Raw genomic sequence first — 25,794 nt, 5'->3', positions numbered from 1 at the left:
CATGTGTCCCCTCTTCTCCATGTCTCTTCTACATCAACATGTGTCCCCTCTTCTCCATGTCTCTTCTACATCAACATGTGTCCCCTCTTCTTCATGTCTCTTCTACATCAACATGTGTCCCCTCTTCTTCATGTCTCTTCTTCATCAACATGTGTCCCCTCTTCTCCATGTCTCTTCTACATCAACATGTCCCCTCTTCTTCATGTCTCTTCTACATCAACATGTGTCCCCTCTTCTTCATGTCTCTTCTACATCAACATGTGTCCCCTCTTCTCCATGTCTCTTCTACATCAACATGTGTCCCCTCTTCTTCATGTCTCTTCTACATCAACATGTGTCCCCTCTTCTCCATGTCTCTTCTACATCAACATGTGTCCCCTCCTCTTCATGTCTCTCTACATCAACATGTGTCCCCTCTTCTTCATGTCTCTTCTACATCAACATGTGTCCCCTCTTCTCCATGTCTCTTCTACATCAACATGTGTCCCCTCTTCTTCATGTCTCTTCTACATCAACATGTGTCCCCTCTTCTTCATGTCTCTTCTTCATCAACATGTGTCCCCTCTTCTCCATGTCTCTTCTACATCAACATGTCCCCTCTTCATGTCTCTTCTACATCAACATGTGTCCCCTCTTCTTCATGTCTCTTCTACATCAACATGTGTCCCCTCTTCTTCATGTCTCTTCTACATCAACATGTCCCCTCTTCATGTCTCTTCTACATCAACATGTGTCCCCTCTTCTCCATGTCTGTTCTACATCAACATGTGTCCCCTCTTCTTCATGTCTCTTCTACATCAACATGTCCCCTCTTCATGTCTCTTCGACATCAACATGTGTCCCCTCTTCTCCATGTCTCTTCTACATCAACATGTCCCCTCTTCATGTCTCTTCTACATCAACATGTGTCCCCTCTTCTTCATGTCTCTTCTACATCAACATGTGTCCCCTCTTCTTCATGTCTCTTCTACATCAACATGTCCCCTCTTCATGTCTCTTCTACATCAACATGTGTCCCCTCTTCTTCATGTCTCTTCTACATCAACATGTGTCCCCTCTTCTCCATGTCTGTTCTACATCAACATGTGTCCCCTCTTCTTCATGTCTCTTCTACATCAACATGTCCCCTCTTCATGTCTCTTCTACATCAACATGTCCCCTCTCCATGTCTCTTCTACATCAACATGTGTCCCCTCTTCTTCATGTCTCTTCTACATCAACATGTGTCCCCTCTTCTTCATGTCTCTTCTACATCAACATGTGTCCCCTCTTCTTCATGTCTCTTCTACATCAACATGTGTCCCCTCTTCTTCATGTCTCTTCTACATCAACATGTGTCCCCTCTTCTCCATGTCTCTTCTACATCAACATGTGTCCCCTCTTCTCCATGTCTCTTCTACATCAACATGTGTCCCCTCTTCTTCATGTCTCTTCTACATCAACATGTGTCCCCTCTTCTCCATGTCTCTTCTACATCAACATGTGTCCCCTCTTCTTCATGTCTCTTCTACATCAACATGTGTCCCCTCTTCTCCATGTCTCTTCTACATCAACATGTGTCCCCTCTTCTCCATGTCTCTTCTACATCAACATGTGTCCCCTCTTCTTCATGTCTCTTCTACATCAACATGTGTCCCCTCTTCTCCATGTCTCTTCTACATCAACATGTGTCCCCTCTTCTTCATGTCTCTTCTACATCAACATGTGTCCCCTCTTCTCCATGTCTCTTCTACATCAACATGTGTCCCCTCTTCTCCATGTCTCTTCTACATCAACATGTGTCCCCTCTTCTTCATGTCTCTTCTACATCAACATGTGTCCCCTCTTCTTCATGTCTCTTCTACATCAACATGTGTCCCCTCTTCTTCATGTCTCTTCTACATCAACATGTGTCCCCTCTTCTTCATGTCTCTTCTACATCAACATGTGTCCCCTCTTCTTCATGTCTCTTCTACATCAACATGTGTCCCCTCTTCTTCATGTCTCTTCTACATCAACATGTGTCCCCTCTTCTCCATGTCTCTTCTACATCAACATGTGTCCCCTCTTCTCCATGTCTCTTCTACATCAACATGTGTCCCCTCTTCTCCATGTCTCTTCTACATCAACATGTGTCCCCTCTTCTTCATGTCTCCTCTACATCAACATGTGTCCCCTCTTCTCCATGTCTCTTCTACATCAACATGTGTCCCCTCTTCTTCATGTCTCTTCTACATCAACATGTGTCCCCTCTTCTTCATGTCTCTTCTACATCAACATGTGTCCCCTCTTCTCCATGTCTCTTCTACATCAACATGTGTCCCCTCTTCTTCATGTCTCTTCTACATCAAGATGTGTCTCCTCTTCTTCATGTCTCTTCTACATCAACATGTGTCTCCTCTTCTTCATGTCTCTTCTACATCAACATGTGTCCCCTCTTCTTCATGTCTCTTCTACATCAACATGTGTCCCCTCTTCTCCATGTCTCTCTACATCAACATGTGTCCCCTCTTCCTCATGTCTCTTCTACATCAACATGTGTCCCCTCTTCTTCATGTCTCTTCTACATCAGCATCTTTTTGATCCATTTCTATAAAAACCTGTCTGCAGGGTGTCCGCGGGGTCTTAAAAAGTATTAAAAGTTGATAAATCAATTTAGCGAAAATTAAGGCTTTAAAAAAGTATTAAACGGCATTTTCCAAGGTATTAAGAAGGTCCACAGCAACGACAACATGAAACACCCTTTAATTTACTGAAACGACATGTCGGGAAACCCCCCAAGGCGGCCCCCATAGCGCGCCGTAAAATGCTGCTTATTATTTTAAGTTTCGTTGCCTTGCTCCACTCTGTGTGTGTGGGGGGGGGGGGGGGGAGGAATAAACTACTACGGTAACGGGTCCCAAGGTGGGTAGACCGGCATACGCAACGCTCTGGGCGTCCAACGGCTCCGTGTGTAAGCCCTAGTATATGATCATTTTCTGATAACGATGAAATAGACCGCCTCCCTCTCCCCGCGTCTCCTGCTGCTGCTGGGCTGTCAGAAGAGGGGGAGGAAAAGAGAGGCAGTCACCGTTTATTAAATATTATTATATTATTATACAGAGAACAGAGTCGTTATCAATTGGTTTTAAAGCTCAATAAATAACAAAGAAGACCTCTGACCGGCACTTTCCTAATTTTGTACGGAAGATTTAAACTTTAACGGACATGTTGACCGGCGGAACATTTTTTTTACGGAAACTGCCGCACGGTCCCCTCGTCCCTTGGAAGAGGCGGTGAGGTGGGTGTTTTTCATCTGCTGGTGGACTACCTGAGAGATACAGCAGGAGAACACGCCGTCCACCGCGGAGAATAAACAGAAGGGCAACCATGGCAACCATGCTCCGGGGTCTTCTTCGCTGCTTTTGGTGTATTTTGTGGCGGCAGCAGCGCCACTTACAGGCCTGACATATGTACTACATCGTTTCCAGCATTTGCAGCGGTCTAGTGTGAACGGACACGTTAATGAATCGAATGCGTGTGAACGAAAGACTCTTTTGCGTTTGCGTATGCGTTTTACCGTATGCTTCCTCGTGGGGCCGGGGTCTAAGCCAAACTATATCCGGTCACAGAGATCTGCTATTTTAAAGTAAAGTCAACACATATAGACCCTAAATATAGTCTATATTAAGAACGAGAAAAGTCTTAACATATATATCCTTTTTTGTAAACATATGACAAATGTGTGAGGGTGATGACGTCAGAGCATCGTCCTATGTGCCAGGGCTTAGCCCCGGACAGCCCCAGCCCAATTTAACCCCTGGGTATTTGTGAGGGAGCTCCTATATGGCATTACCCCGCTGAAGCTCACCAAAGTTTAATATATTTCATAGTTCAAAGTTTTGTCAATTGTTTTGTTTATTGGTCAAATCCTGGTTTCTAATGGTTTCTGAGGAGTTTGACTGGAATGAAAGAACACAGAGTACAGAAGCAACAAAGCAGCATACTGCATTAAACCTGACCTTCACAGAGAGGTTGAAGTTCATGTGGAGAGGAGGCTTCAGTAGTCTGTCTGCACTCTGTTTAGTTTTGCTATCTTACAATCAATATAGTAAATGTGAGGTAAAGTGTGTTGCCAAGGTAACCGGTTAGAACTCAAAGTTGCGATGAGGTCTTAAAATGTTTGGAAAGGGTCTTAAAAAAGGTCTTAAAAGGTATTACATTTGACCTCAGGATTCCTGCATATACCCTGGTCTGAAAATGAGCTGATCAGATTTTGGCCACTTTATGATGTCATAACGATGTTTTGTCTTGAGTAACCATTAGCCAATCAGCAACCAAGGTAACCCCCCCCCCCCCCCCACCTTATCACCTGAATCTCCTCTAGAGCTCCATTGAGTTCTTTGTAACCAAATGTCTCTCAGAGGGGCGTGGGGAGGGGCTCCTCATTTTCATCTAAAGTAACAGACAGAGAATCAGCACTTTGGAAACAGGGCTGAAACAGAGGGGATTATGGGTAATGCTGCAATGATCTGTTTGGTGTTTCAGCCAATCAGAGACAGGCTCTGGATATATCTGAGACCTGATATATATTGATGAAGAGGAGGATGATAGGGGAGCTTTTAAAGTCAACGTAGACTTTGTATTAAGATGGTTTTTGGTTTCTCATTTAAAAAATCAAATGTTATTTTATTCGTATTTGTGAATTAAGTCCTGCAATGTTTTAACTCATTTTAAAAATATATATTTTTTATTATTTAAAATGTGAGTAAGAAATTAAAACAATTTAATTCAGTAAAATAAATGGAATTATGCAGGACACTTTTTAAAGAATAGGAACATCTAATTAAAAGTATATCAAATAAATAGTATAATGCACAACCATCTTTGAGGATTTTTGTTTTAAGGAAAATAAACAAAATAACGTAGGACCCTTTTTAAATACGGATATACATTTATTTTTTTAAATAGTAAAATACATTTTATATTTTAGGACTCTTTTTAAAGAATAATAATATATATCTTTTTAATTATGGTTTCCCCCGCTTATTGAATATTATGAATAATCACTTTTGTCTGAAGTAACTTGTGCAGCTGTGCATGAGTAGCTTTAAATAGAAAACATACTCGTGCAAACAAACCCCCTTTATCTCTCGTTCTCTCCATTCTCAAAGTCTCAGTGACTCGCTTCTGACTGTGACTGAGCATGACTCGGCACTTTGCTGCACACGGCCTGCCAGGGATCTGTGCAAGAAAACAGAGAAAAACACATGAGAGTAACACATGCGTCACTTCCGGGCGAACATTACGGCTCCACACATTTTTGGGGGGAAACAAAGCTGTCTTTTGAACGGCGGTCGATACAAATTCAGAAGTTTTTGCCAATCCGATCAGAAATGTTTGAAAACCGTGGATTTGTTGATCTTCAAAGAGCACGATGACGATGGCCAGTCAGGCAAATAGTTACATTCAATCATTGGAAATCGACGATCGGGCTCGATATATGGTTAAATTAAAATCGGTAGGCGAGGCTGTAATCTCTCCAGCTGTTACTCTCATGAGCTAGGCGGAACGTAATAGTGTTGTCATGCCAACAAGCTGCTGTGTTGTTTATTGCTCCTCAAACATTCAAACAAATCCAGAGTTACGTGTTTCTGAACTTCCTCTAAGAACAAAGGACAAAGAAGATCTCTGAGGCTTCAGACTCGATCGCCGTTCAAATGACGGCGTTGGTTTCCCCCTAAAGTGGGCGGGGCTGTAAAGTGACGTAGATGTTACTCTCATCTATCGATCGCCTACTGCTGTATTTAACCCGAGCCCGATCTTCGATTTCCAATGATTGAATGTAACGGTTTGCCTGACTGGCCATCGTAACCGGGCTCTTCGAAGATCCACAAATTCACCTTTTTCTTACATTTCTGATCGGATTGGCAAAAACTTCAGAATTGATAACGACCGCCATTCAAATTACAGCTTTTGTTTCCCCCCAAAAGTGGGCGGGGCCGTACTTTTTGCCCGGAAGTGAAGCATGTGTTACTCTCATGTGTAGAATAAAAAATATGTAAATATTTCACATTTTTTATTTAAAATGTGGGAAACGTTTCAATATAAGTTTTGAAAAGTTTGAAATATGTCTTGCTATTTAAATATAATTCAAAACATTACATATTTTGAATACTTTACGCTAAAGGTATTCTACGGCTTGTTGTTCCCACTCACACGTATTTACTACTTTATTCATTTGTTTAATGTTTTAGAGGCCATACAATCAGTTAATAGAGGAAAGTGGTTGAAAGGATCCATCCAAATGTCCTAAATGACGTCTAAACATGACGTGTTGTGTCCGACAAACATCCCACAACCTTACAAAGGTTCCGTTTTCTGCCTTACAACAAAAGAAAAAAAAGAATTCACAAATATTTTTGAATTGTTGGTTGAAAATGGACTTTAAAGAGCCTGTGACACGATTTCCCCCCATCATCCAAACCCATCAATTTGAGTAAATATTGTCCCCTTGAAAACCGTTACTGAACTGATTTTGGATATTTGTACTTTGATAACCATTAATCTGCCCTTCAGTGTTGACCATTTCCTGGATCTTCTCGGGGATTCTTCAAGTCCCGCCAAATTATGTGTGACGTCATTGCGGGCACAGCGCTCCAGCTGCACCGTTCAGGATCCCAGCATTTGCATGTAAACGCACGATGGCGCACACAGCAGCAAGCTCAGACAGCGATGACAGTTTAATTTAGAACGTGTCTGAGAGCTCATATGAGGCTGAAGGATCGGTTTATTTTGTATCTGTTAGAAGTTTAGGAATTAGGTGCGTCAATATGGGCGATCATACGGTCATGTAGCCAGTGGTGGACTGGGACTAAAAATCAGCCCGGGACTCTCGACCGGCCCACTTCGGTACCACTAGTAAATTGTCAACGGGGGGAGTGGGGGATGTGCTAGTGACTTATCCGACCGGCCCACTTCGGTACCGGTCCATTCGTCCCGATGGCCAGTCCGCCAATGCACCCAGCCCAGCCCACGGAAACTGTCAACGGGGGGAACCTCGCTGCGGGGAAACGGTGGACCTAGTGTCCCGATCGGAGTGGGAATAATAATAATAATAATAATAATAATAATAATAATATTAATAATAATAATAATAACAATAATCCGTGCATTTTATCCATTAATTTCCCCAACATTGTGGTAAAAAAAAACACACGTTTAATCCATGTTGGTGTACTACTACAACCAGTGGTGTAGTGGGGATGTTTTTACTGGGTGGACGGGGTGGTGGGTGGACGGGAGACACTATGGACGCGCTCGTGAACTGTCAACGGGGGGAGGCTTGGGGACCTCTGTGTCGCCTGTCAGCGCAACTTACATGATGCCGTTTAGACAATATAATAATAAAGGGCGGTGCCGGCTGTCAGCGAACCGATCCGGCCTTTCTGCGCGACTGTCACTCAAATGCGGGACATAGTCTCAATGTGTGGGACGCGGGACAAATAATAAAAATGCTGTGTGTGCAGTCCCGCACAGTGCGGGACACCTGGTCACCCTACACACACAGTTCTACCCCTCACACACACACGCTTCAAATCAAGTTGCATAAATGCTTGAGCTACGTTTTTTATTATAATTACTCTGAAATCTGCCTATTATGTTTTCGTGATTATTACAACAAACACACACTTGCAACTGATAACACTGGCAATGATTTTAGATGTATTAGACTATTAAAAAAATAAATCATGCTTCAAATAAGTGGGGGTACGGCGTACCCCCGCATCCAACGCCCACTACACCACTTACTACAACTACAAAAAGCTAAGGTTTGTTTTCTCATCAGGAAATGCAGACCGGCTCAAACAAAAGATTTTTAAATCATCATCCTCACGATCATTTAATGTATCATATGTTCGCCGAATTGACATGAAAGCACTAATAAATGTAGTTTCATCCAATTGAGTTTACAAAAATAATCGATTTGTTTTTATATCACATCCGACGGGAGGAAATTCAGCAGCTCTCACTACCGATTTTTAATCCTAATTTAATCATCATCTTCACCACGATCTTTATGTTTATGTTCGCCGAATTGACATGAAAGCACTGACAAATGTGAATATACTGTAGTCAACTTCATTAAAACGTTATTAACGTGCCTAAACTCAGTAATTCACCATTTCTACGCATGACAACACACTTTGTCCGTGTTTGGCTCTCTCGCCGCACAGTGAAGCGTTCCCGCATTGACGTCACTTCCGGCTTCCCCCAAAACCTCAAAATGAGTCGAAGGAATTTTCCCGCGATGTTCGAAATTATTGATATTTATCGGAACGGTATCGCTTTTTCTTTTTTAAACTGACGGTTCGAGATTACTAGTAGCCCACTATTTCATTGCACAACAGTTGTTGGGTTCGTGTCACAGGCTCTTTAAACGAGGAATACGTGTGGTTATTGTTCTGTTGTTTGACTCCGGCTTATTGTTTCAGTCTGCTTTTCTTCACTTCTCTTTGTGGGTTTTTTGTGCAGAACTCTGATTTCCTGATCTAACATGAATGTGTGTGTGTGTGTGTGTGTGTAGGGCCTGGCCCAGCTGGAGATCCTGTGTAAGCAGCTGTATGAGACCACAGACTCGGCGGTGCGTCTGCAGGCAGAGAAAGCTCTGGTGGAATTCACCAACAGCCCCGACTGCCTGAGCAAGTGTCAGCTGCTGCTGGAGAGAGGCAGCGTGAGTACACTGCAGGAAACACTACTTTCAATGACTCTGTAAGCACTTTGCAATGAACATAACAGCAGAGAAGAGACAGTGTGAGTGCAGCCTGATAAACAACAATGCATTTTAATTATACTGCAATATTTGAGTACTTTAAGACACTTAAAGGTGGAGGAGGTAATTCACTTCAGAAACACTTTGTTATATTTCATGGAATGCTCTGAACATCCCGATAGCAATGAATATCTGAAGAGCTTTGACAACAAATACATACAAAAATATCATCTGTGGAAGCTCGCTGTAAAAAGCACGACCAATCATCTGAGCCGGCTAAAGTAACTGGATGGCCTACCTGCCTGTCAGCCTTCCATCTGTGCACAAACTGATCACGTGCCCTCATTGGTCATGTGCGCGTTCGTGTGTGTTGGAGGAGGGGCTCTGTGAGGAAGGGGCAGATTTGCTCCGGCTGTGTATTTTCAAATTCTAGCGCACTCGAGCTGGTTTCTCCGTTCTTACCTACCCCACCTTTAATAACAAGGAAAACATGTCATATAAGGGCAAAACTGAAGAGAAAGAGAAACGAAAGAGGCAGTGTGAGTATAGGGCAGGAGCATGTGTCCCCGGTGTGTCAGAAAACACAACCCTCTCTTTTTTCCTCCGTACCCAAATCTCTAAAAACGGATCTGAAACAAATTTGAAAATTCTCTGACGTCAGGAACGAGGAGCTCCGCCTATATGGGCAACTCTCCACCTATCAGGAGGAGACGGACATTGCCGTTGGAAAGCGCTGGAGACGCTGTAGTACATATGCCAGGCCTGTAGGTGGCGCTGTAGTCACAGAATCAGCCCTTGCAAAAACAGGGCTGGAAAAGAGCAAATAGAGCGAAATGAGGCTAAAATGCAGGATCTGTTTGGTATTTTGAAAACAAACTTTGCAGACATGTTTTATAGGCATGGCTCTACAATATGTTATTCAAATATAGCATGATAGGTCCACTTTAACTCACTCTATAAGCACTTTACAATAACAAACATAAGAACAGCAGAGAAGAGACACAGTGTGAGTGCAGCCTGGTAAACAGCAATGCATTTGAAATATACTGTGATATGAGTACTCTAAGACTCTTACCAACAAGGGAAACATGAGTGAATCCAAACTAACCGTCTCTTGAGGGAAACATGAGTGAATCCAAACTAACCGTCTCTTGAGGGAAACATGAGTGAATCCAAACTAACCGTCTCTAGAGGGAAACATGAGTGAATCCAAACTAACCGTCTCCTGAGGGAAACATGAGTGAATCCAAACTAACCGTCTCCTGAGGGAAACATGAGTGAATCCAAACTAACCGTCTCTAGAGGGAAACATGAGTGAATCCAAACTAACCGTCTCTAGAGGGAAACATGAGTGAATCCAAACTAACCGTCTCCTGAGGGAAACATGAGTGAATCCAAACTAACCGTCTCTTGAGGGAAACATGAGTGAATCCAAACTAACCGTCTCCTGAGGGAAACATGAGTGAATCCAAACTAACCGTCTCTTGAGGGAAACATGAGTGAATCCAAACTAACCGTCTCTAGAGGGAAACATGAGTGAATCCAAACTAACCGTCTCTAGAGGGAAACATGAGTGAATCCAAACTAACCGTCTCTAGAGGGAAACATGAGTGAATCCAAACTAACCGTCTCTTGAAGGAAACATGAGTGAATCCAAACTAACCGTCTCTTGAGGGAAACATGAGTGAATCCAAACTAACCGTCTCTTGAGGGAAACATGAGTGAATCCAAACTAACCGTCTCTTGAGGGAAACATGAGTGAATCCAAACTAACCGTCTCTAGAGGGAAACATGAGTGAATCCAAACTAACCGTCTCTTGAGGGAAACATGAGTGAATCCAAACTAACCGTCTCTTGAGGGAAACATGAGTGAATCCAAACTAACCGTCTCTTGAGGGAAACATGAGTGAATCCAAACTAACCGTCTCTTGAGGGAAACATGAGTGAATCCAAACTAACCATCTCTAGAGGGAAACATGAGTGAATCCAGACTAACCGTCTCCTGAGGGAAACATGAGTGAATCCAAACTAACCGTCTCTTGAGGGAAACATGAGTGAATCCAAACTAACCGTCTCTAGAGGGAAACATGAGTGAATCCAAACTAACCATCTCCTGAGGGAAACATGAGTGAATCCAAACTAACCATCTCTAGAGGGAAACATGAGTGAATCCAAACTAACCATCTCTAGAGGGAAACATGAGTGAATCCAGACTAACCGTCTCCTGAGGGAAACATGAGTGAATCCAAACTAACCGTCTCTAGAGGGAAACATGAGTGAATCCAAACTAACCGTCTCTTGAGGGAAACATGAGTGAATCCAAACTAACCGTCTCTAGAGGGAAACATGAGTGAATCCAAACTAACCGTCTCTAGAGGGAAACATGAGTGAATCCAAACTAACCGTCTCTTGAGGGAAACATGAGTGAATCCAAACTAACCGTCTCTAGAGGGAAACATGAGTGAATCCAAACTAACCGTCTCTAGAGGGAAACATGAGTGAATCCAAACTAACCGTCTCTAGAGGGAAACATGAGTGAATCCAAACTAACCGTCTCTAGAGGGAAACATGAGTGAATCCAAACTAACCGTCTCTAGAGGGAAACATGAGTGAATCCAAACTAACCGTCTCTTGAGGGAAACATGAGTGAATCCAAACTAACCGTCTCTAGAGGGAAACATGAGTGAATCCAAACTAACCGTCTCCTGAGGGAAACATGAGTGAATCCAAACTAACCGTCTCTAGAGGGAAACATGAGTGAATCCAAACTAACCGTCTCTAGAGGGAAACATGAGTGAATCCAAACTAACCGTCTCCTGAGGGAAACATGAGTGAATCCAAACTAACCGTCTCTTGGGTGTCTTTGTCTTTGTCTTTGTCTTTGTCTTCGCAGTCCTCGTACTCGCAGCTCCTCGCGGCCACGTGTTTGTCTAAACTGGTTTCTCGAACCAGCAACCCTCTCCCGCTCGAGCAGCGCATCGACATCCGTGAGTTCCCGCCTCTACACTCACTCCATCTGTTCGGCCTGTTGAGTGTCCTCTTCCAGATTCAAGTCACGTGTTCATGGGAACACACCTGGATTATTCATTCAGGGTTTATTCTCTGATGTGCAGAAATAAAAATAACACGTAGAGAAACGTTTCTTTCCTGAAACTGATTTCAGATGATGTCTCCTCTCTATGTCTCCTCTCTATGTCTCCTCTCCTCACGTGCTCTATGTCTCCTCTCCTCACGTGCTCAATGTCTCCTCTCTGTGTCTCCTCTCCTCACGTGCTCTGTGTCTCCTCTCTGTGTCTCCTCTCCTCACGTGCTCTATGTCTCCTCTCTGTGTCTCCTCTCCTCACTTGCTCTATGTCTCCTCTCTGTGTCTCCTCTCCTCACGTGCTCTGTCTCCTCTCTGTGTCTCCTCTCCTCACGTGCTCTATGTCTCCTCTCTATGTCTCCTCTCCTCACGTGCTCTATGTCTCCTCTCCTCACGTGCTCTATGTCTCCTCTATGTCTCCTCTCTGTGTCTCCTCTCCTCACTTGCTCTATGTCTCCTCTCTGTGTCTCCTCTCCTCACGTGCTCTGTCTCCTCTCTGTGTCTCCTCTCCTCACGTGCTCTATGTCTCCTCTCTATGTCTCCTCTCCTCACGTGCTCTATGTCTCCTCTCCTCACGTGCTCTATGTCTCCTCTCTGTGTCTCCTCTCCTCACGTGCTCTATGTCTCCTCTCTATGTCTCCTCTCCTCACGTGCTCTATGTCTCCTCTCCTCACGTACTCTATGTCTCCTCTCTGTGTCTCCTCTCCTCATGTGCTCTATGTCTCCTCCCTGTGTCTCCTCTCCTCACGTGCTGTGTCTCCTCTCCTGCAGGGAACTATGTTCTGAACTACCTGGCGACGCGCCCTAAGCTGGCAGCCTTTGTGACTCAGGCTCTGATCCAGCTGTACGCCCGCATCACCAAGCTGGGCTGGTTCGACTGCCAGAAGGAAGACTACGTGTTCAGGAACGTGATCGCAGACGTGACTCGCTTCCTGCAGGACAGCGTGGAGCACTGCATTGTCGGAGTCACCATCCTATCCCAGCTCACCAACGAGATCAACCAGGTGAGACACCTCCTACGTCCTACCCCCTCTGTCCTACCCCCCTCTGTCCTACCCCCCTCTGTCCTACCCCCCTCTGTCCTACCCCCCTCTGTCCTTTACTTACGTCCTTTACTTACCCTGTCCTCCTTACGTCCTTTAATAGCCTCCTCTGTCCTTTACTAACCTCCTCTGTCCTTCTGTCCTTTAATAGCTTCCTCTGTCTTTTACTAGCCTCCTCTGTCCTTCTGTCCTTTACTTAACATCCTCTGTCCTTACGTCCTTTACTAACCTCCTCTGTCCTTAAGTCCTTTACTAACCCCCTCTGTCCTTATATCCTTTCCTAAACTCTTTAGCTCCTATTCCCTTATGTCCTTTACTAAACACTTCTGTCCTTATGTCCTTTCCTAAACACTTGTCCTTCACCTCGGGGAATAACATCAGATAGACGTTTGATTATCCAATAGGAAAACATTTTTTGAACACGGTGTGTTTCCTGTTTCCAGGCGGACACGACTCACCCTCTGACCAAACACAGGAAAATCGCCTCGTCCTTCAGAGACTCGTCGCTCTTCGACATCTTCACGCTCTCCTGTAACCTCCTCAAACAGGTGAGGCTCCTCCAATGACAGAAGATCACACAGAGATCGCACCTCAAACAGTTCAGGAGATCAAACAGAGATCACACCTCAAACAGTTCAGGAGATCAAACAGAGATCACACCTCAAACAGTTCAGGAGATCAAACAGAAATCACACCTCAAACAGTTCAGGAGATCAAACAGAGATCACACCTCAAACAGTTCAGGAGATCAAACAGAGATCACACCTCAAACAGTTCAGGAGATCAAACAGAGATCACACCTCAAACAGTTCAGGAGATCAAACAGAGATCACACCTCAAACAGTTCAGGAGATCAAACAGAAGTCACACCTCAAACAGTTCAGGAGATCAAACAGAGATCACACCTCAAATAGTTCAGGAGATCAAACAGAAGTCACACCTCAAACAGTTCAGGAGATCAAACAGAGATCACACCTCAAACAGTTCAGGAGATCAAACAGAGATCACACCTCAAAGAGTTCAGGAGATCAAACAGAGATCACACCTCAAACAGTTCAGGAGATCAAACAGAAATCACACCTCAAACAGTTCAGGAGATCAAACAGAGATCACACCTCAAAGAGTTCAGGAGATCAAACAGAAATCACACCTCAAACAGTTCAGGAGATCAAACAGAAATCACACCTCAAACAGTTCAGGAGATCAAACAGAGATCACACCTCAAACAGTTCAGGAGATCAAACAGAGATCACACCTCAAAGAGTTCAGGAGATCAAACAGAAATCACACCTCAAACAGTTCAGGAGATCAAACAGAAATCACACCTCAAACAGTTCAGGAGATCAAACAGAGATCACACCTCAAACAGTTCAGGAGATCAAACAGAGATCACACCTCAAAGAGTTCAGGAGATCAAACAGAGATCACACCTCAAACAGTTCAGGAGATCAAACAGTTCAGGAGATCAAACAGAAATCACACCTCAAACAGTTCAGGAGATCAAACAGAATAATCTCTGGATTCAATTAGTTCAAACTAATAAAGGAACACGAGTGGGGTTGTAGATTTGAAGTATATATTTTAATATGTGTAAATTAATATTTGTATATATTGTATTATAGTTAAAAACATTTTGAATTTCTCTACTGCTATTTACTCATTTCAGAATTAGAGATGCCCCGCCCCTTAGCCTATGTGGTGGATAAATAAACAATAATAAAATGGTGAACAGATGGTGAACGTTAAATGCTCACTAAGTATGATACACCTATCGCATACAATGTGTTGAAGCGCTAGCCAATAGGAGTGCGAGTGTTCCATAGTGATGTCACCGGTAGTAAACAAAGGAGGCGTTTCAGGTTCGGGGGGTGGGGTGGCAGAGAACACAGGGATTTGATCCTTTGCTGACCATTTACATGCAATAACAGTCTGAAGCATCCTCTGTGCTCCAGACAGCCTGAAGCATCCTCTGTGCTCCAGTCTGAAGCATCCTCTGTGCTCCAGACAGCCTGAAGCATCCTCTGTCCTCCAGTCTGAAGCATCCTCTGTGCTCCAGTCTGAAGCATTCTCTGTGCTCCAGCCTGAAGCATCCTCTGTGCTCCAGACAGTCTGAAGCATCCTCTGTCCTCCAGTCAGCCTGAAGCATCCTCTGTGCTCCAGACAGCCTGAAGCATCCTCTGTGCTCCAGACAGCCTGAAGCATCCTCTGTGCTCCAGACAGCCTGAAGCATCCTATGTGCTCCAGACAGCCTGAAGCATCCTCTGTGCTTCAGACAGTCTGAAGCATCCTCTGTGCTCCAGACAGTCTGAAGCATCCTCTGTGCTCCAGACAGCCTGAAGCATCCTATGTGCTCCAGACAGCCTGAAGCATCCTCTGTGCTTCAGACAGTCTGAAGCATCCTCTGTGCTTCAGACAGCCTGAATTATCCTCTGTGCTCCAGACAGCCTGAAGCATCCTCTGTGCTCCAGTCAGCCTGAAGCATCCTCTGTGCTCCAGTCACCCTGAAGCATCCTCTGTGCTCCAGCCTGAAGCATCCTCTGTGCTCCAGCCAGCCTGAAGCATCCTCTGTGCTCCAGTCAGCCTGAAGCATCCTCTGTGCTCCAGCCTGAAGCATCCTCTGTGCTCCAGTCAGCCTGAAGCATCCTCTGTGCTCCAGACAGCCTGAAGCATCCTATGTGCTCCAGACAGCCTGAAGCATCCTCTGTGCTCCAGTCAGTCTGAAGCATCCTATGTGCTCCAGACAGCCTGAAGCATCCTATGTGCTCCAGACAGCCTGAATTATCCTCTGTGCTCCAGACAGCCTGAAGCATCCTCTGTGCTCCAGTCAGCCTGAAGCATCCTCTGTGCTCCAGCCTGAAGCATCCTCTGTGCTCCAGCCTGAAGCATCCTCTGTGCTCCAGACAGCCTGAAGCATCCTCTGTGCTCCAGACAGCCTGAAGCATCCTCTGTGCTCCAGTCTGAAGCATCCTCTGTGCTCCAGTCTGAAGCATCCTCTGTGCTCCAGCCAGCCTGAAGCATCCTCTGTGCTCCAGTCTGAAGCATCCTCTGTGCTCCAGTCAGCCTGAAGCATCCTCTGTGATCCTGTTGATGTTCCATGTTTGTTGTTTGTTTCTAATGAGTCTTGATGTTTCTCTTTTGATGTTCCACATGGAGCATTTCAGACTTCATCTGACCATTAAAGTATTATCGTATCGTAACACACCACAGGAGAGTGTACTGAATGTGTGTGTGTGTGTGTGTGTGTGTTTCAGGCGTCGGGGAAGAACCTGAACCTGAACGATGAGTCTCAGCACGGCCTCCTCATGCAGCTGCTGAAGCTCAGCTACAACTGCCTCAACTACGACTTCATAGGAACGTCCACGGACGAATCCTCAGATGACCTGTGCACCGTTCAGATCCCCACCTCCTGGAGATCAGGTACTTAACACACACCTCCTGGAGATCAGGTACATAACACACACCTCCTGGAGATCAGGTACATAACACACACCTCCTGGAGATCAGGTACATAACACACACCTCCTGGAGATCAGGTACATAACACACACCTCCTGGAGATCAGATACATAACACACACCTCCTGGAGATCAGGTACATAACACACACCTCCTGGAGATCAGGTACATAACACACACCTCCTGGAGATCAGGTACATAACACACACCTCCTGGAGATCAGGTACATAACACACACCTCCTGGAGATCAGGTACATAACACACACCTCCTGGAGATCAGGTACATAACACACACCTCCTGGAGATCAGATACATAACACACACCTCCTGGAGATCAGGTACATAACACACACCTCCTGGAGATCAGGTACATAACACACACCTCCTGGAGATCAGGTACATAACACACACCTCCTGGAGATCAGGTACATAACACACACCTCCTGGAGATCAGGTACATAACACACACCTCCTGGAGATCAGGTACATAACACACACCTCCTGGAGATCAGGTACATAACACACACCTCCTCGAAAAAACTCACCAATTAATTGTAAAAAAAAAAGAGAATATTCTGTGAGATTTTGGTCGTACTTTTACGGCAAAAAGCTCATTTATTTCTGAGAAATCTATTATCCCAGATCTAAACCAGAAGTTAACAAGAAAAAGCTTAAATATTCTGCTGTGATTTAGCTCAAACATATCAAAATGTACGAGAATGAAATATCTGATTAAAGTCACACATTCACAAGAAAAGCAGAAAGATATGTTTATTATAAAAAATGTAATTTCGCTGAGAAACAAAACAATTTATAATTCAATTAACTAATAATTGTAAGTATTTAAAAGCAAAACATTGTAATTCTCTGCACCTGAATGAGACATCAAACTGAACTGAGTTTCTTCTGACGGTTAAATATATCATTCCTCTTTTTCTGGCATTTATGAACCAAACCATTCAAAGTTATAACAAATAACCATCAGCTCCGATGTTCCTTCTGATAACTTGTGACTTTAAAACTTCTTTTTCTCGTTGTTTTTTTTCTACTTTTCAGCGTTTCTTGATTCCTCCACACTGCAGCTCTTTTTCAATTTATATCATTCCATCCCTCCGTCCCTTTCCCCGTTGGTAAGTGATCCGCTCTGCACGCCTGACACACCCAGAGACACTGTTCAAGCCCCCTGCTAACGTGTGTGTGTGTGTGTGTGTGTGTGTGTGTGTGTGTGTGTGTGTGTGTGTGTGTGTGTGTGTGTGTGTGTGTGTGTGTGTGTGTGTGTGTGTGTGTGTGTGTGTGTGTGTGTGTGTGTGTGTGTGTGTGTGTGTGTGTGTGTGTGTGTGTGTGTGTGTGTGTGTGTGTGTGTGTGTGTGTGTGTGTGTGTGTGTGTGTGTGTGTGTGTGTGTGCAGGTGTTGTCCTGTTTAGTTCAGATAGCCTCTGTGCGGCGCTCTCTCTTCAACAATGCGGAGCGAGCGAAGTTCCTCTCTCACCTGGTGGACGGAGTGAAGAGGATACTGGTGAACCCACAGGTACGTCACACACACATATCTTTTGATTTATTAGAGGGTGGTCAATCTTTTATTGGACATTTTTACTCTAACTTACGTTTATAGAAATATATTTTATATTATTTGTTGCATATTTTTATTTTTACTTTTTAGGGTTATGCATCAAAACTGTGATTCAGTTTGATCTCTCTATTACTTCTTACATTTCTATTCATATCGTTGTTCCTGTTCAGTGGATTTCACTTTTTCAATATTCCATGGTTTTGCTCCAGTGTTTGCCGGACCCCAATAACTACCACGAGTTCTGCCGGCTGCTGGCGAGGCTGAAGAGCAACTATCAGCTGGGGGAGCTGGTCAAAGTGGAGAACTACCCGGAGGTGATCCGCCTCATCGCTAACTTCACCGTCACCAGTCTGCAGGTGAGAAGCGTTCAGAAACCCATTGAAGAGATGGAAGGTTATGGAAATGTTCGGTTCAGGGGATATAAGCTAACCTCACCTGCCCCCCCCCCAGCACTGGGAGTTTGCCCCCAACAGTGTTCACTACCTGCTGAGCTTATGGCAGCGTCTGGCCGCCTCCGTGCCGTACGTTAAAGCCACCGAGCCTCACCTGCTGGAGACCTACACACCTGAGGTCACCAAGGCTTACATCACATCGCGGCTGGAGTCCGTGCACGTCATCCTCAGGTGAGAGTCTGTCCCTCTGACCCCTGTAACACTCACCTGAGACACATACCTTTAGTTCCCACCCTAATGGAAGGTGTGTGTTCTCCCCAGAGATGGGCTGGAGGACCCTCTGGACGACGCAGGGCTCGTGCAGCAGCAGCTCGACCAGCTGTCCACCATCGGGCGCTGCGAGTACGAGAAGACGTGCGCGCTGCTGGTGCAGCTGTTCGACCAGGCGGCGCAGAGCTACCAGGAACTGCTGCAGAGCACCAACTCCAGCTCAGCAGATATCACCGTGCAGGAGGGTACGACACACACACACACACACACACACACACACACACACACACACACACACACACACACACACACACACACACACACACACACACACACAGAGATACACACTTTGACTTCTTACATTGTAACACATACCTCTACTTTCTACTTCTTACATTTTCCAAACAAGCTGGTTACTTTAGTTTGAATCTGTGTGTTATTAGATTTATTAGAGCACTTTTCCGAATGCTCAAAGCGCTTTACGTCACATATTAAACACGTAACAGTGAAAACAGAGCATTAGGGTGAAGTGTCTCAAAGTACTTTTTACTGAAGTACATTTCAAAGCCCAAACTTCTTAACTTGAGCAAAGAAGTTTAAGTTTAGTCAGTACTTCTACTTTTACCAGAGTATTTCTAAACACGAGTATCTGTACTTCTACTTGATTAAAGGATCTGTACTTCTACTTGAGTAAAGGATGTGTGTACTTCTACTTGAGTAAAGGATATGTGTACTTCTACTTGAGTAAAGGATATGTGTACTTCTACCTGAGTAAAGGATCTGTACTTCTACTTGAGTAAAGGATATGTGTACTTCTACTTGAGTAAAGGATCTGTACTTCTACTTGAGTAAAGGATATGTGTACTTCTACCTGAGTAAAGGATGTGTGTACTTCTACTTGAGCAAAGGATGTGTGTACTTCTACCTGAGTAAAGGATGTGTGTACTTCTACTTGAGCAAAGGATGTGTGTACTTCTACCTGAGTAAAGGATGTGTGTACTTCTACCTGAGTAAAGGATGTGTGTACTTCTACCTGAGTAAAGGATGTGTGTACTTCTAACTGAGTAAAGGATGTGTGTACTTCTACCTGAGTAAAGGATGTGTGTACTTCTACTTGAGTAAAGGATGTGTGTACTTCTACCTGAGTAAAGGATGTGTGTACTTCTACCTGAGTAAAGGATGTGTGTACTTCTACCTGAGTAAAGGATGTGTGTACTTCTACCTGAGTAAAGGATGTGTGTACTTCTACCTGAGTAAAGGATGTGTGTACTTTACCACCTCTGCCTATGAGACTGATGTGATTATACCGGGTGTGTGTGATTGTCTCTCTAACGCTCCCTCTGTGCAGGTCGGTTGACGTGGTTGGTTTACATCATCGGGGCGGTGATCGGGGGGCGGGTGTCGTTCGCCAGCACAGACGAGCAGGACGCCATGGACGGAGAGTTAGTCTGTCGGTAAGAAAACGAGAATATGTGAGAGTTACATACCCTGAGAATATCTGGTTTTGCCTCCAAGCTGCAATCTGATGAGGCCGGCTTTTATAGTTCCTTATTTCTCTTAAAGGGCTAGGGTCCAACAAATTGTACGTGACTTAGGGGCGTGACATCTCTAATTGGTTGACCTATCACAACTGAGCATCAGAGCAGACTGGGCGCTGGTTTCAGACAGAGGGTGAAAAGAGGTGCTGCAGTATGAGAAAAATAAAGACTGAAATTGTGTGAAAAATATTTCTTTATTGCTAAAATGGCCAATTCCTCAGTATAAACACATTTTAATGCAAACAGCAGGGGCCCCAACACATTTCCCTGTGGGACTCCAAATGTTCTAGGTCTCTTAAACGTGTAAATGAATCGGATTTAAATGATTTATAAGCTAATTAAGCTACTTGTAAACTAGGGCTGAACGATTAATCGATTTTAATTCGAAATCGCGATTTTAAATGATGCGATTATCAAATCGCAAAGCCTGCGATTTTTTTAAACTTTTTTTTAATTTATTTTTTTAACTTTTTTTTATTTTTTATTCTTGTGTGTCAGTCATCCACACCAATCTGAAGTGCTGTGCTCCACATGTACCAGCCATTGTTAATCAATCAGAAGTGGCCCATGATAGAAGGTGATAGACAGATTGATCCAATCACCTGCCAAGTATTTTAGAAAGTGCCCGCCCTTTCCAAATGGCTTCCAATGGAGCTTTCCTAGATGGTTTGGTGAAACAAACCATCTGGGTCAGGTTAGTGATGCTCCATCACATGTGTTACATCTCTTAAGGGGTGAATCTTAAAGTGAAGCTTGACTTTAAAGCAACCCAACGGAGGTTTCATGTAAGTTTAGTTCTTTCACTCGTAGCTCGGATACGTTGATACGACCTTCCTTGCCGGGGTTATGGCCGTATTTTACAATAAACTTACGTTGGATCGCTAAAAAACAAATATCGCAAATCGCAATATTTGTCAGACAAATCGAATTTTTAGATTTTTTCCCAAAATCGTGCAGTCCTATTGTGAACCACTTGTTCGGCTAATCCAGGTAGAAATGAATGTGTTCCTGACTGGTTATGATATGTCCTCACGTTCAGGGTGCTGCAGCTGATGAACCTGACGGACTCTCGACTCGCTCAGGCGGGAAACGAGCGGCTGGAGCTCGCCATGCTCAGCTTCTTCGAGCAGTTCAGGAAGATCTACATCGGAGACCAGGTGCAGAAATCATCCAAGGTACGACGAGTCACTGAACGACCTGTAGGAGAGTACACGCTTCAGGCGTTTTACATACTTTTACTGCTATACTTTTACTTCGATAGATTTACGGTTGATTTCAAGTTTTTTTCTCCACTACATTTATATATCAACTAAGTTTGAATACATTTCGTCGTGCGGTCTCAGAGCTTTCCTGCAGCAAAGGATCTCAGGATCAGGCGTCTCGTCCACTTTAACTACATTTTACTCTTCAAGAAACTCTTTTCTTTTTAAGAACTTCTCCAACATTTTGCTGCACATTTACATTATCTTTCAGAAACTTTCTACTTTTTACAGCACGATCAATACTTTTTCACGATGTTTCGTGTCGTGACGATAATCGCGATATGCGCATGCGCGATAGTCACATCGCAGGACGTGCAATTTCAACAAAAAAAAATGTAGGGCGTGCGATATTAAGTAGACAAATTAACTCAAACACGTCATGTGACAATTATTAATACTATCACTATTATTAGCATTAGTCTATATTTTGGTTGAAACTAAGCCAGGAAAACAAAGAAAAACATAAATAATAATAAAAATATATAAATAAAATCGATTTTTAAAAAAATAATTTCTGATTATGGAGACTGTAACGAATAATCGCTGGCATCCCTAACGTCTAGCCGACATCTAAATGCATGACTTTACTCGTAGTGGAGTATTTTTAAAGTAGGGTGTCAGACTGTCAGTACTTTCCTGCAGGAAAGGATCTTAATACCTCCACCCTGCAGCAGCAGCATGTGTGTGTTCTGTGTGTTCTGGGTGTTCTCTGGGTGCTAGCTGCTCTTTCTGTGGCCTCGTGCTGACGGCCTGGTTTCTGTAGATTCAGTGTACGGTCGTGTTGTCAGCGCTGACTGACGGAGTGTGTTCTGTGTGTTCGGTGTGTTCTGTGTGTTCTCTGGGTGTTCTGTGTGTTCTGTGTGTTCTGGGTGTTCTGTGTGTTCTGGGTGTTCTGTGTGTTCGGTGTGTTCTGTGTGTTCTCTGGGTGTTCTGTGTGTTCTGTGTGTTCTGGGTGTTCTGTGTGTTCTGGGTGTTCTGTGTGTTCTGGGTGTTCTGTGTGTTCTGGGTGTTCTGTGTGTTCGGTGTGTTCGGTGTGTTCTGGGTGTTCTGTGTGTTCTGTGTGTTCTGGGTGTTCTGTGTGTTCTGGGTGTTCTGTGTGTTCTGGGTGTTCTGTGTGTTCTGTGTGTTCTGGGTGTTCTGTGTGTTCTGTGTGTTCTGGGTGTTCTGTGTGTTCTGGGTGTTCTGTGTGTTCTGGGTGTTCTGTGTGTTCTGGGTGTTCTGTGTGTTCGGTGTGTTCGGTGTGTTCTGGGTGTTCTGTGTGTTCTGTGTGTTCTGGGTGTTCTGTGTGTTCTGGGTGTTCTGTGTGTTCTGGGTGTTCTGTGTGTTCTGTGTGTTCTGGGTGTTCTGTGTGTTCTGGGTGTTCTGTGTGTTCTGTGTGTTCTGGGTGTTCTGTGTGTTCTGTGTGTTCTGGGTGTTCTGTGTGTTCTGGGTGTTCTGTGTGTTCTGGGTGTTCTGTGTGTTCTGGGTGTTCTGTGTGTTCGGTGTGTTCGGTGTGTTCTGGGTGTTCTGTGTGTTCTGGGTGTTCTGTGTGTTCTGTGTGTTCTGTGTGTTCTGGGTGTTCTGTGTGTTCTGGGTGTTCTGTGTGTTCTGTGTGTTCTGGGTGTTCTGTGTGTTCTGTGTGTTCTGGGTGTTCTGTGTGTTCTGGGTGTTCTGTGTGTTCTGGGTGTTCTGTGTGTTCTGGGTGTTCTGTGTGTTCGGTGTGTTCGGTGTGTTCTGGGTGTTCTGTGTGTTCTGTGTGTTCTGGGTGTTCTGTGTGTTCTGGGTGTTCTGTGTGTTCTGGGTGTTCTGTGTGTTCTGTGTGTTCTGGGTGTTCTGTGTGTTCTGGGTGTTCTGTGTGTTCTGTGTGTTCTGTGTGTTCGGTGTGTTCTGTGTGTTCTGGGTGTTCTGTGTGTTCGGTGTGTTCGGTGTGTTCTGGGTGCTAGCTGCTCTTTCTGTGGCCTCGTGCTGACGGCCTGGTTTCTGTAGATTCAGTGTACGGTCGTGTTGTCAGCGCTGACTGACGGAGTGTGTTCTGTGTGTTTCGGAGCAGAAAGTGCAGAATGTGACCGTCTCAGATAAGTGGAATAGATGTGTGTTCCCGGTTTAGAGTTAGCTCCCTTTAATACATCAGAGTGGGTGAGGAGAGGGTAGAAGCTGCATGTCAATCATATTGTAGATACATAGATCTCATCTGAGTGTTTTGTGCCGTGTGCAAATACAGAACAAGGTTTAAAGGGTTCGTGCATCCAGACACTTCTCTCTAAATAACATAACTAAATAAGATGTGACGTTAGCACGCGCAGCAGAAACATATCTCCACATCTGAAGGGATACGAACAGAGTCTCTGAGGTCGTGGGAAGCTGCAGGTTCCACGCTGAGTGCGTTCAGCGAGCAGAGAAAGGGTTAAATAAACGTGAGCGTGGAAACAATACGCAGCTTTAGTCAGGTTCCTCTTCCTGTCAGTTTAACCCTCTGCCCCCCCCCCCCCCTCTTTATCTCTGAACATCTCCTCATGCTTCACCTCCCTCTGCTGCACAGTCAGAGCTGTGACTGCCAGATACTGATGATGCTACAGATTAAAGAGCGCCGACATGCTAAACCTGCAGCTCATTCTGAGACCTTTTGTTTTATATTGGGAAAACATTGGAAGTGAAAAAAATTAAATAAGAAAAAACCTTTAAAAACATACTATTGCAAAAAAGGACATTTAATACAAATTAAAATAAGATGTAATATGTGGGGGAAAAATTGAATATTGAGAAAAAAATATATAAAAATATATAAAAATAAATCAAATGTGATTAAAAATAATATTGCAGAATTGTTTTGGGCAAAAAAAAGAAAGAAATTAGCAAAATAAAATTATGTTTTTCCAAAAAAGCACTTTTTCTGAACATAATATATTTTAATATATAAAAATAATGCGCTTTAATTCTTCCCTCTTTTATGTCAGTAAAAAACTGAGGTTAACTTGCTTACTTTTCAACACGAAAAGAAATGCTCAAATATAAAAAACAGATGAAGAAATACTAGGTACACACACACACACACACACACACACACACACACACACACACACACACACACACACACAGAGACACACACACACACACACACACATTTAGCTTTAACATGGTGATAAAAATGGGGGAACTAACATCATAATACATTTTAAATGTTGAGTGAAAAGAAACATGATGGAGATGTAAAGGTGGCCCGCCTCTAGAGCTCATTGCCTTCTTATGATTAGATCAGAGATATAGATATTTAGGAAGTTGTGAGTAAATATTGACAAATGTGTTTCTGTTGTTCGCAGCTTTATCGACGACTATCAGAAGTTCTGGGTCTGAACGACGAGACCATGGTACTCAGTGTCTTTATAGGGAAGATGTGAGTAAAGCATTATCTGCATGTTGATATCATGACGTCATCAACGAAGCCGTCACGCCTCGTTCTGGGTTTCTGCTCATTTCAATCCCTCCTCTCTTTCAGCATCACAAACTTGAAGTACTGGGGCCAGTGTGAGCCAATCACCTCCAAGACACTCCAACTACTGAACGACCTCTCCTTAGGATATCCTTCAGAGGGGGGTGTGTGTGTGTGTGTGTGTGTGTGTGTGTGTGTGTGTGTGTGTGTGTGTGTGTGTGTGTGTGTGTGTGTGTGTGTGTGTGTGTGTGTGTGTGTGTGTGTGTGTGTGTGTGTGTGTGTGTGTGTGTGTGTGTGTGTGTGTGTGTGTGTGTGTGTGTGTGTGTGTGTGTGTGTGTGTGTGTGTGTGTGTGTGTGTGTGTGTGTGTGTGTGTGTGTGTGTGTGTGTGTGTGTGTGTGTGTGTGTGTGTGTGTGTGTGTGTGTGTGTGTGTGTGTGTGTGTGTGTGTGTGTGTGTGTGTGATGTTGAGGTTTCTCTCCCATCTCTTTCTGATGTGTAAATGCTAAGTTTAAATCTGTGTATGAAAGCCCGTGCCCCTCCCTGTACTCCCATGTGCTCCTTGACTTCCTGTGTGCACGTACAGCAGCGTGAGGAAGCTGGTGAAGCTCAGCGCCGTGCAGTTCATGTTGAACAACCACACTGTGAGTAACCCTCTACATAAGAAACTCCATGTGTGGAGGTTAGGCCTCTTTCTGATCAACATGCTTTTATTGTGTTTCAACAAAGATCAAGTCATGTTTGTTTGAAGTGGAAAGCTAAATATATGCTTCCAAATGAGACAATGGTCTCAGGGTGTCCGCGGGGTCTTATCAAGTATTAAGAGGTCTTACATTGGACTTCAGGATCCCTGCAGATCCCCTGGGTCTGTACTGAATGTATAAGCAAAGAGAAAAAAGGGTTACACACTAAACCCCCCTCCAGGAGTTTGAGTCTCCTAAACTCACCAACACTCAACTCATTAGCATATTTCAACATAACACTTCAGAAAACGTGTAAACATACAAACTAACCGTGTGGATTAAATATCATGATCTTATTGTTCTGT

At 44.1% G+C, this 25,794-nt stretch overlaps 1 protein-coding gene across 2 annotated transcripts in view; it reads left to right on the top strand.

Annotated features, from left to right (window-relative positions):
* The window catches only part of xpo7 (exportin 7), a 48,285-nt gene that overhangs the window by 11,425 nt on the left and 11,066 nt on the right, over positions 1–25,794 (top strand). For both annotated transcript variants that reach the window (XM_079658789.1, XM_079658788.1), the window contains exons 2-16: positions 8,546–8,692; positions 11,625–11,718; positions 12,585–12,817; positions 13,300–13,404; positions 16,108–16,273; positions 17,369–17,442; positions 17,720–17,839; positions 18,091–18,237; positions 18,332–18,504; positions 18,595–18,788; positions 19,892–19,997; positions 21,121–21,256; positions 24,640–24,713; positions 24,816–24,896; positions 25,327–25,390. In XM_079658789.1, coding sequence (XP_079514915.1) covers positions 8,546–8,692; positions 11,625–11,718; positions 12,585–12,817; positions 13,300–13,404; positions 16,108–16,273; positions 17,369–17,442; positions 17,720–17,839; positions 18,091–18,237; positions 18,332–18,504; positions 18,595–18,788; positions 19,892–19,997; positions 21,121–21,256; positions 24,640–24,713; positions 24,816–24,896; positions 25,327–25,390 — 1,914 coding nt within the window. The remainder of the gene's footprint in view (positions 1–8,545; positions 8,693–11,624; positions 11,719–12,584; positions 12,818–13,299; positions 13,405–16,107; positions 16,274–17,368; positions 17,443–17,719; positions 17,840–18,090; positions 18,238–18,331; positions 18,505–18,594; positions 18,789–19,891; positions 19,998–21,120; positions 21,257–24,639; positions 24,714–24,815; positions 24,897–25,326; positions 25,391–25,794) is intronic.

Source organism: Notothenia rossii, assembly GCF_949606895.1.
Source record: "Notothenia rossii genome assembly, chromosome: 11".
In the NCBI taxonomy this organism is placed as follows: Eukaryota; Metazoa; Chordata; class Actinopteri; order Perciformes; family Nototheniidae; genus Notothenia; species Notothenia rossii.
Note: the sequence above shows the minus strand (reverse complement) of the source record. Positions and strands in the feature narration are given on the sequence as shown.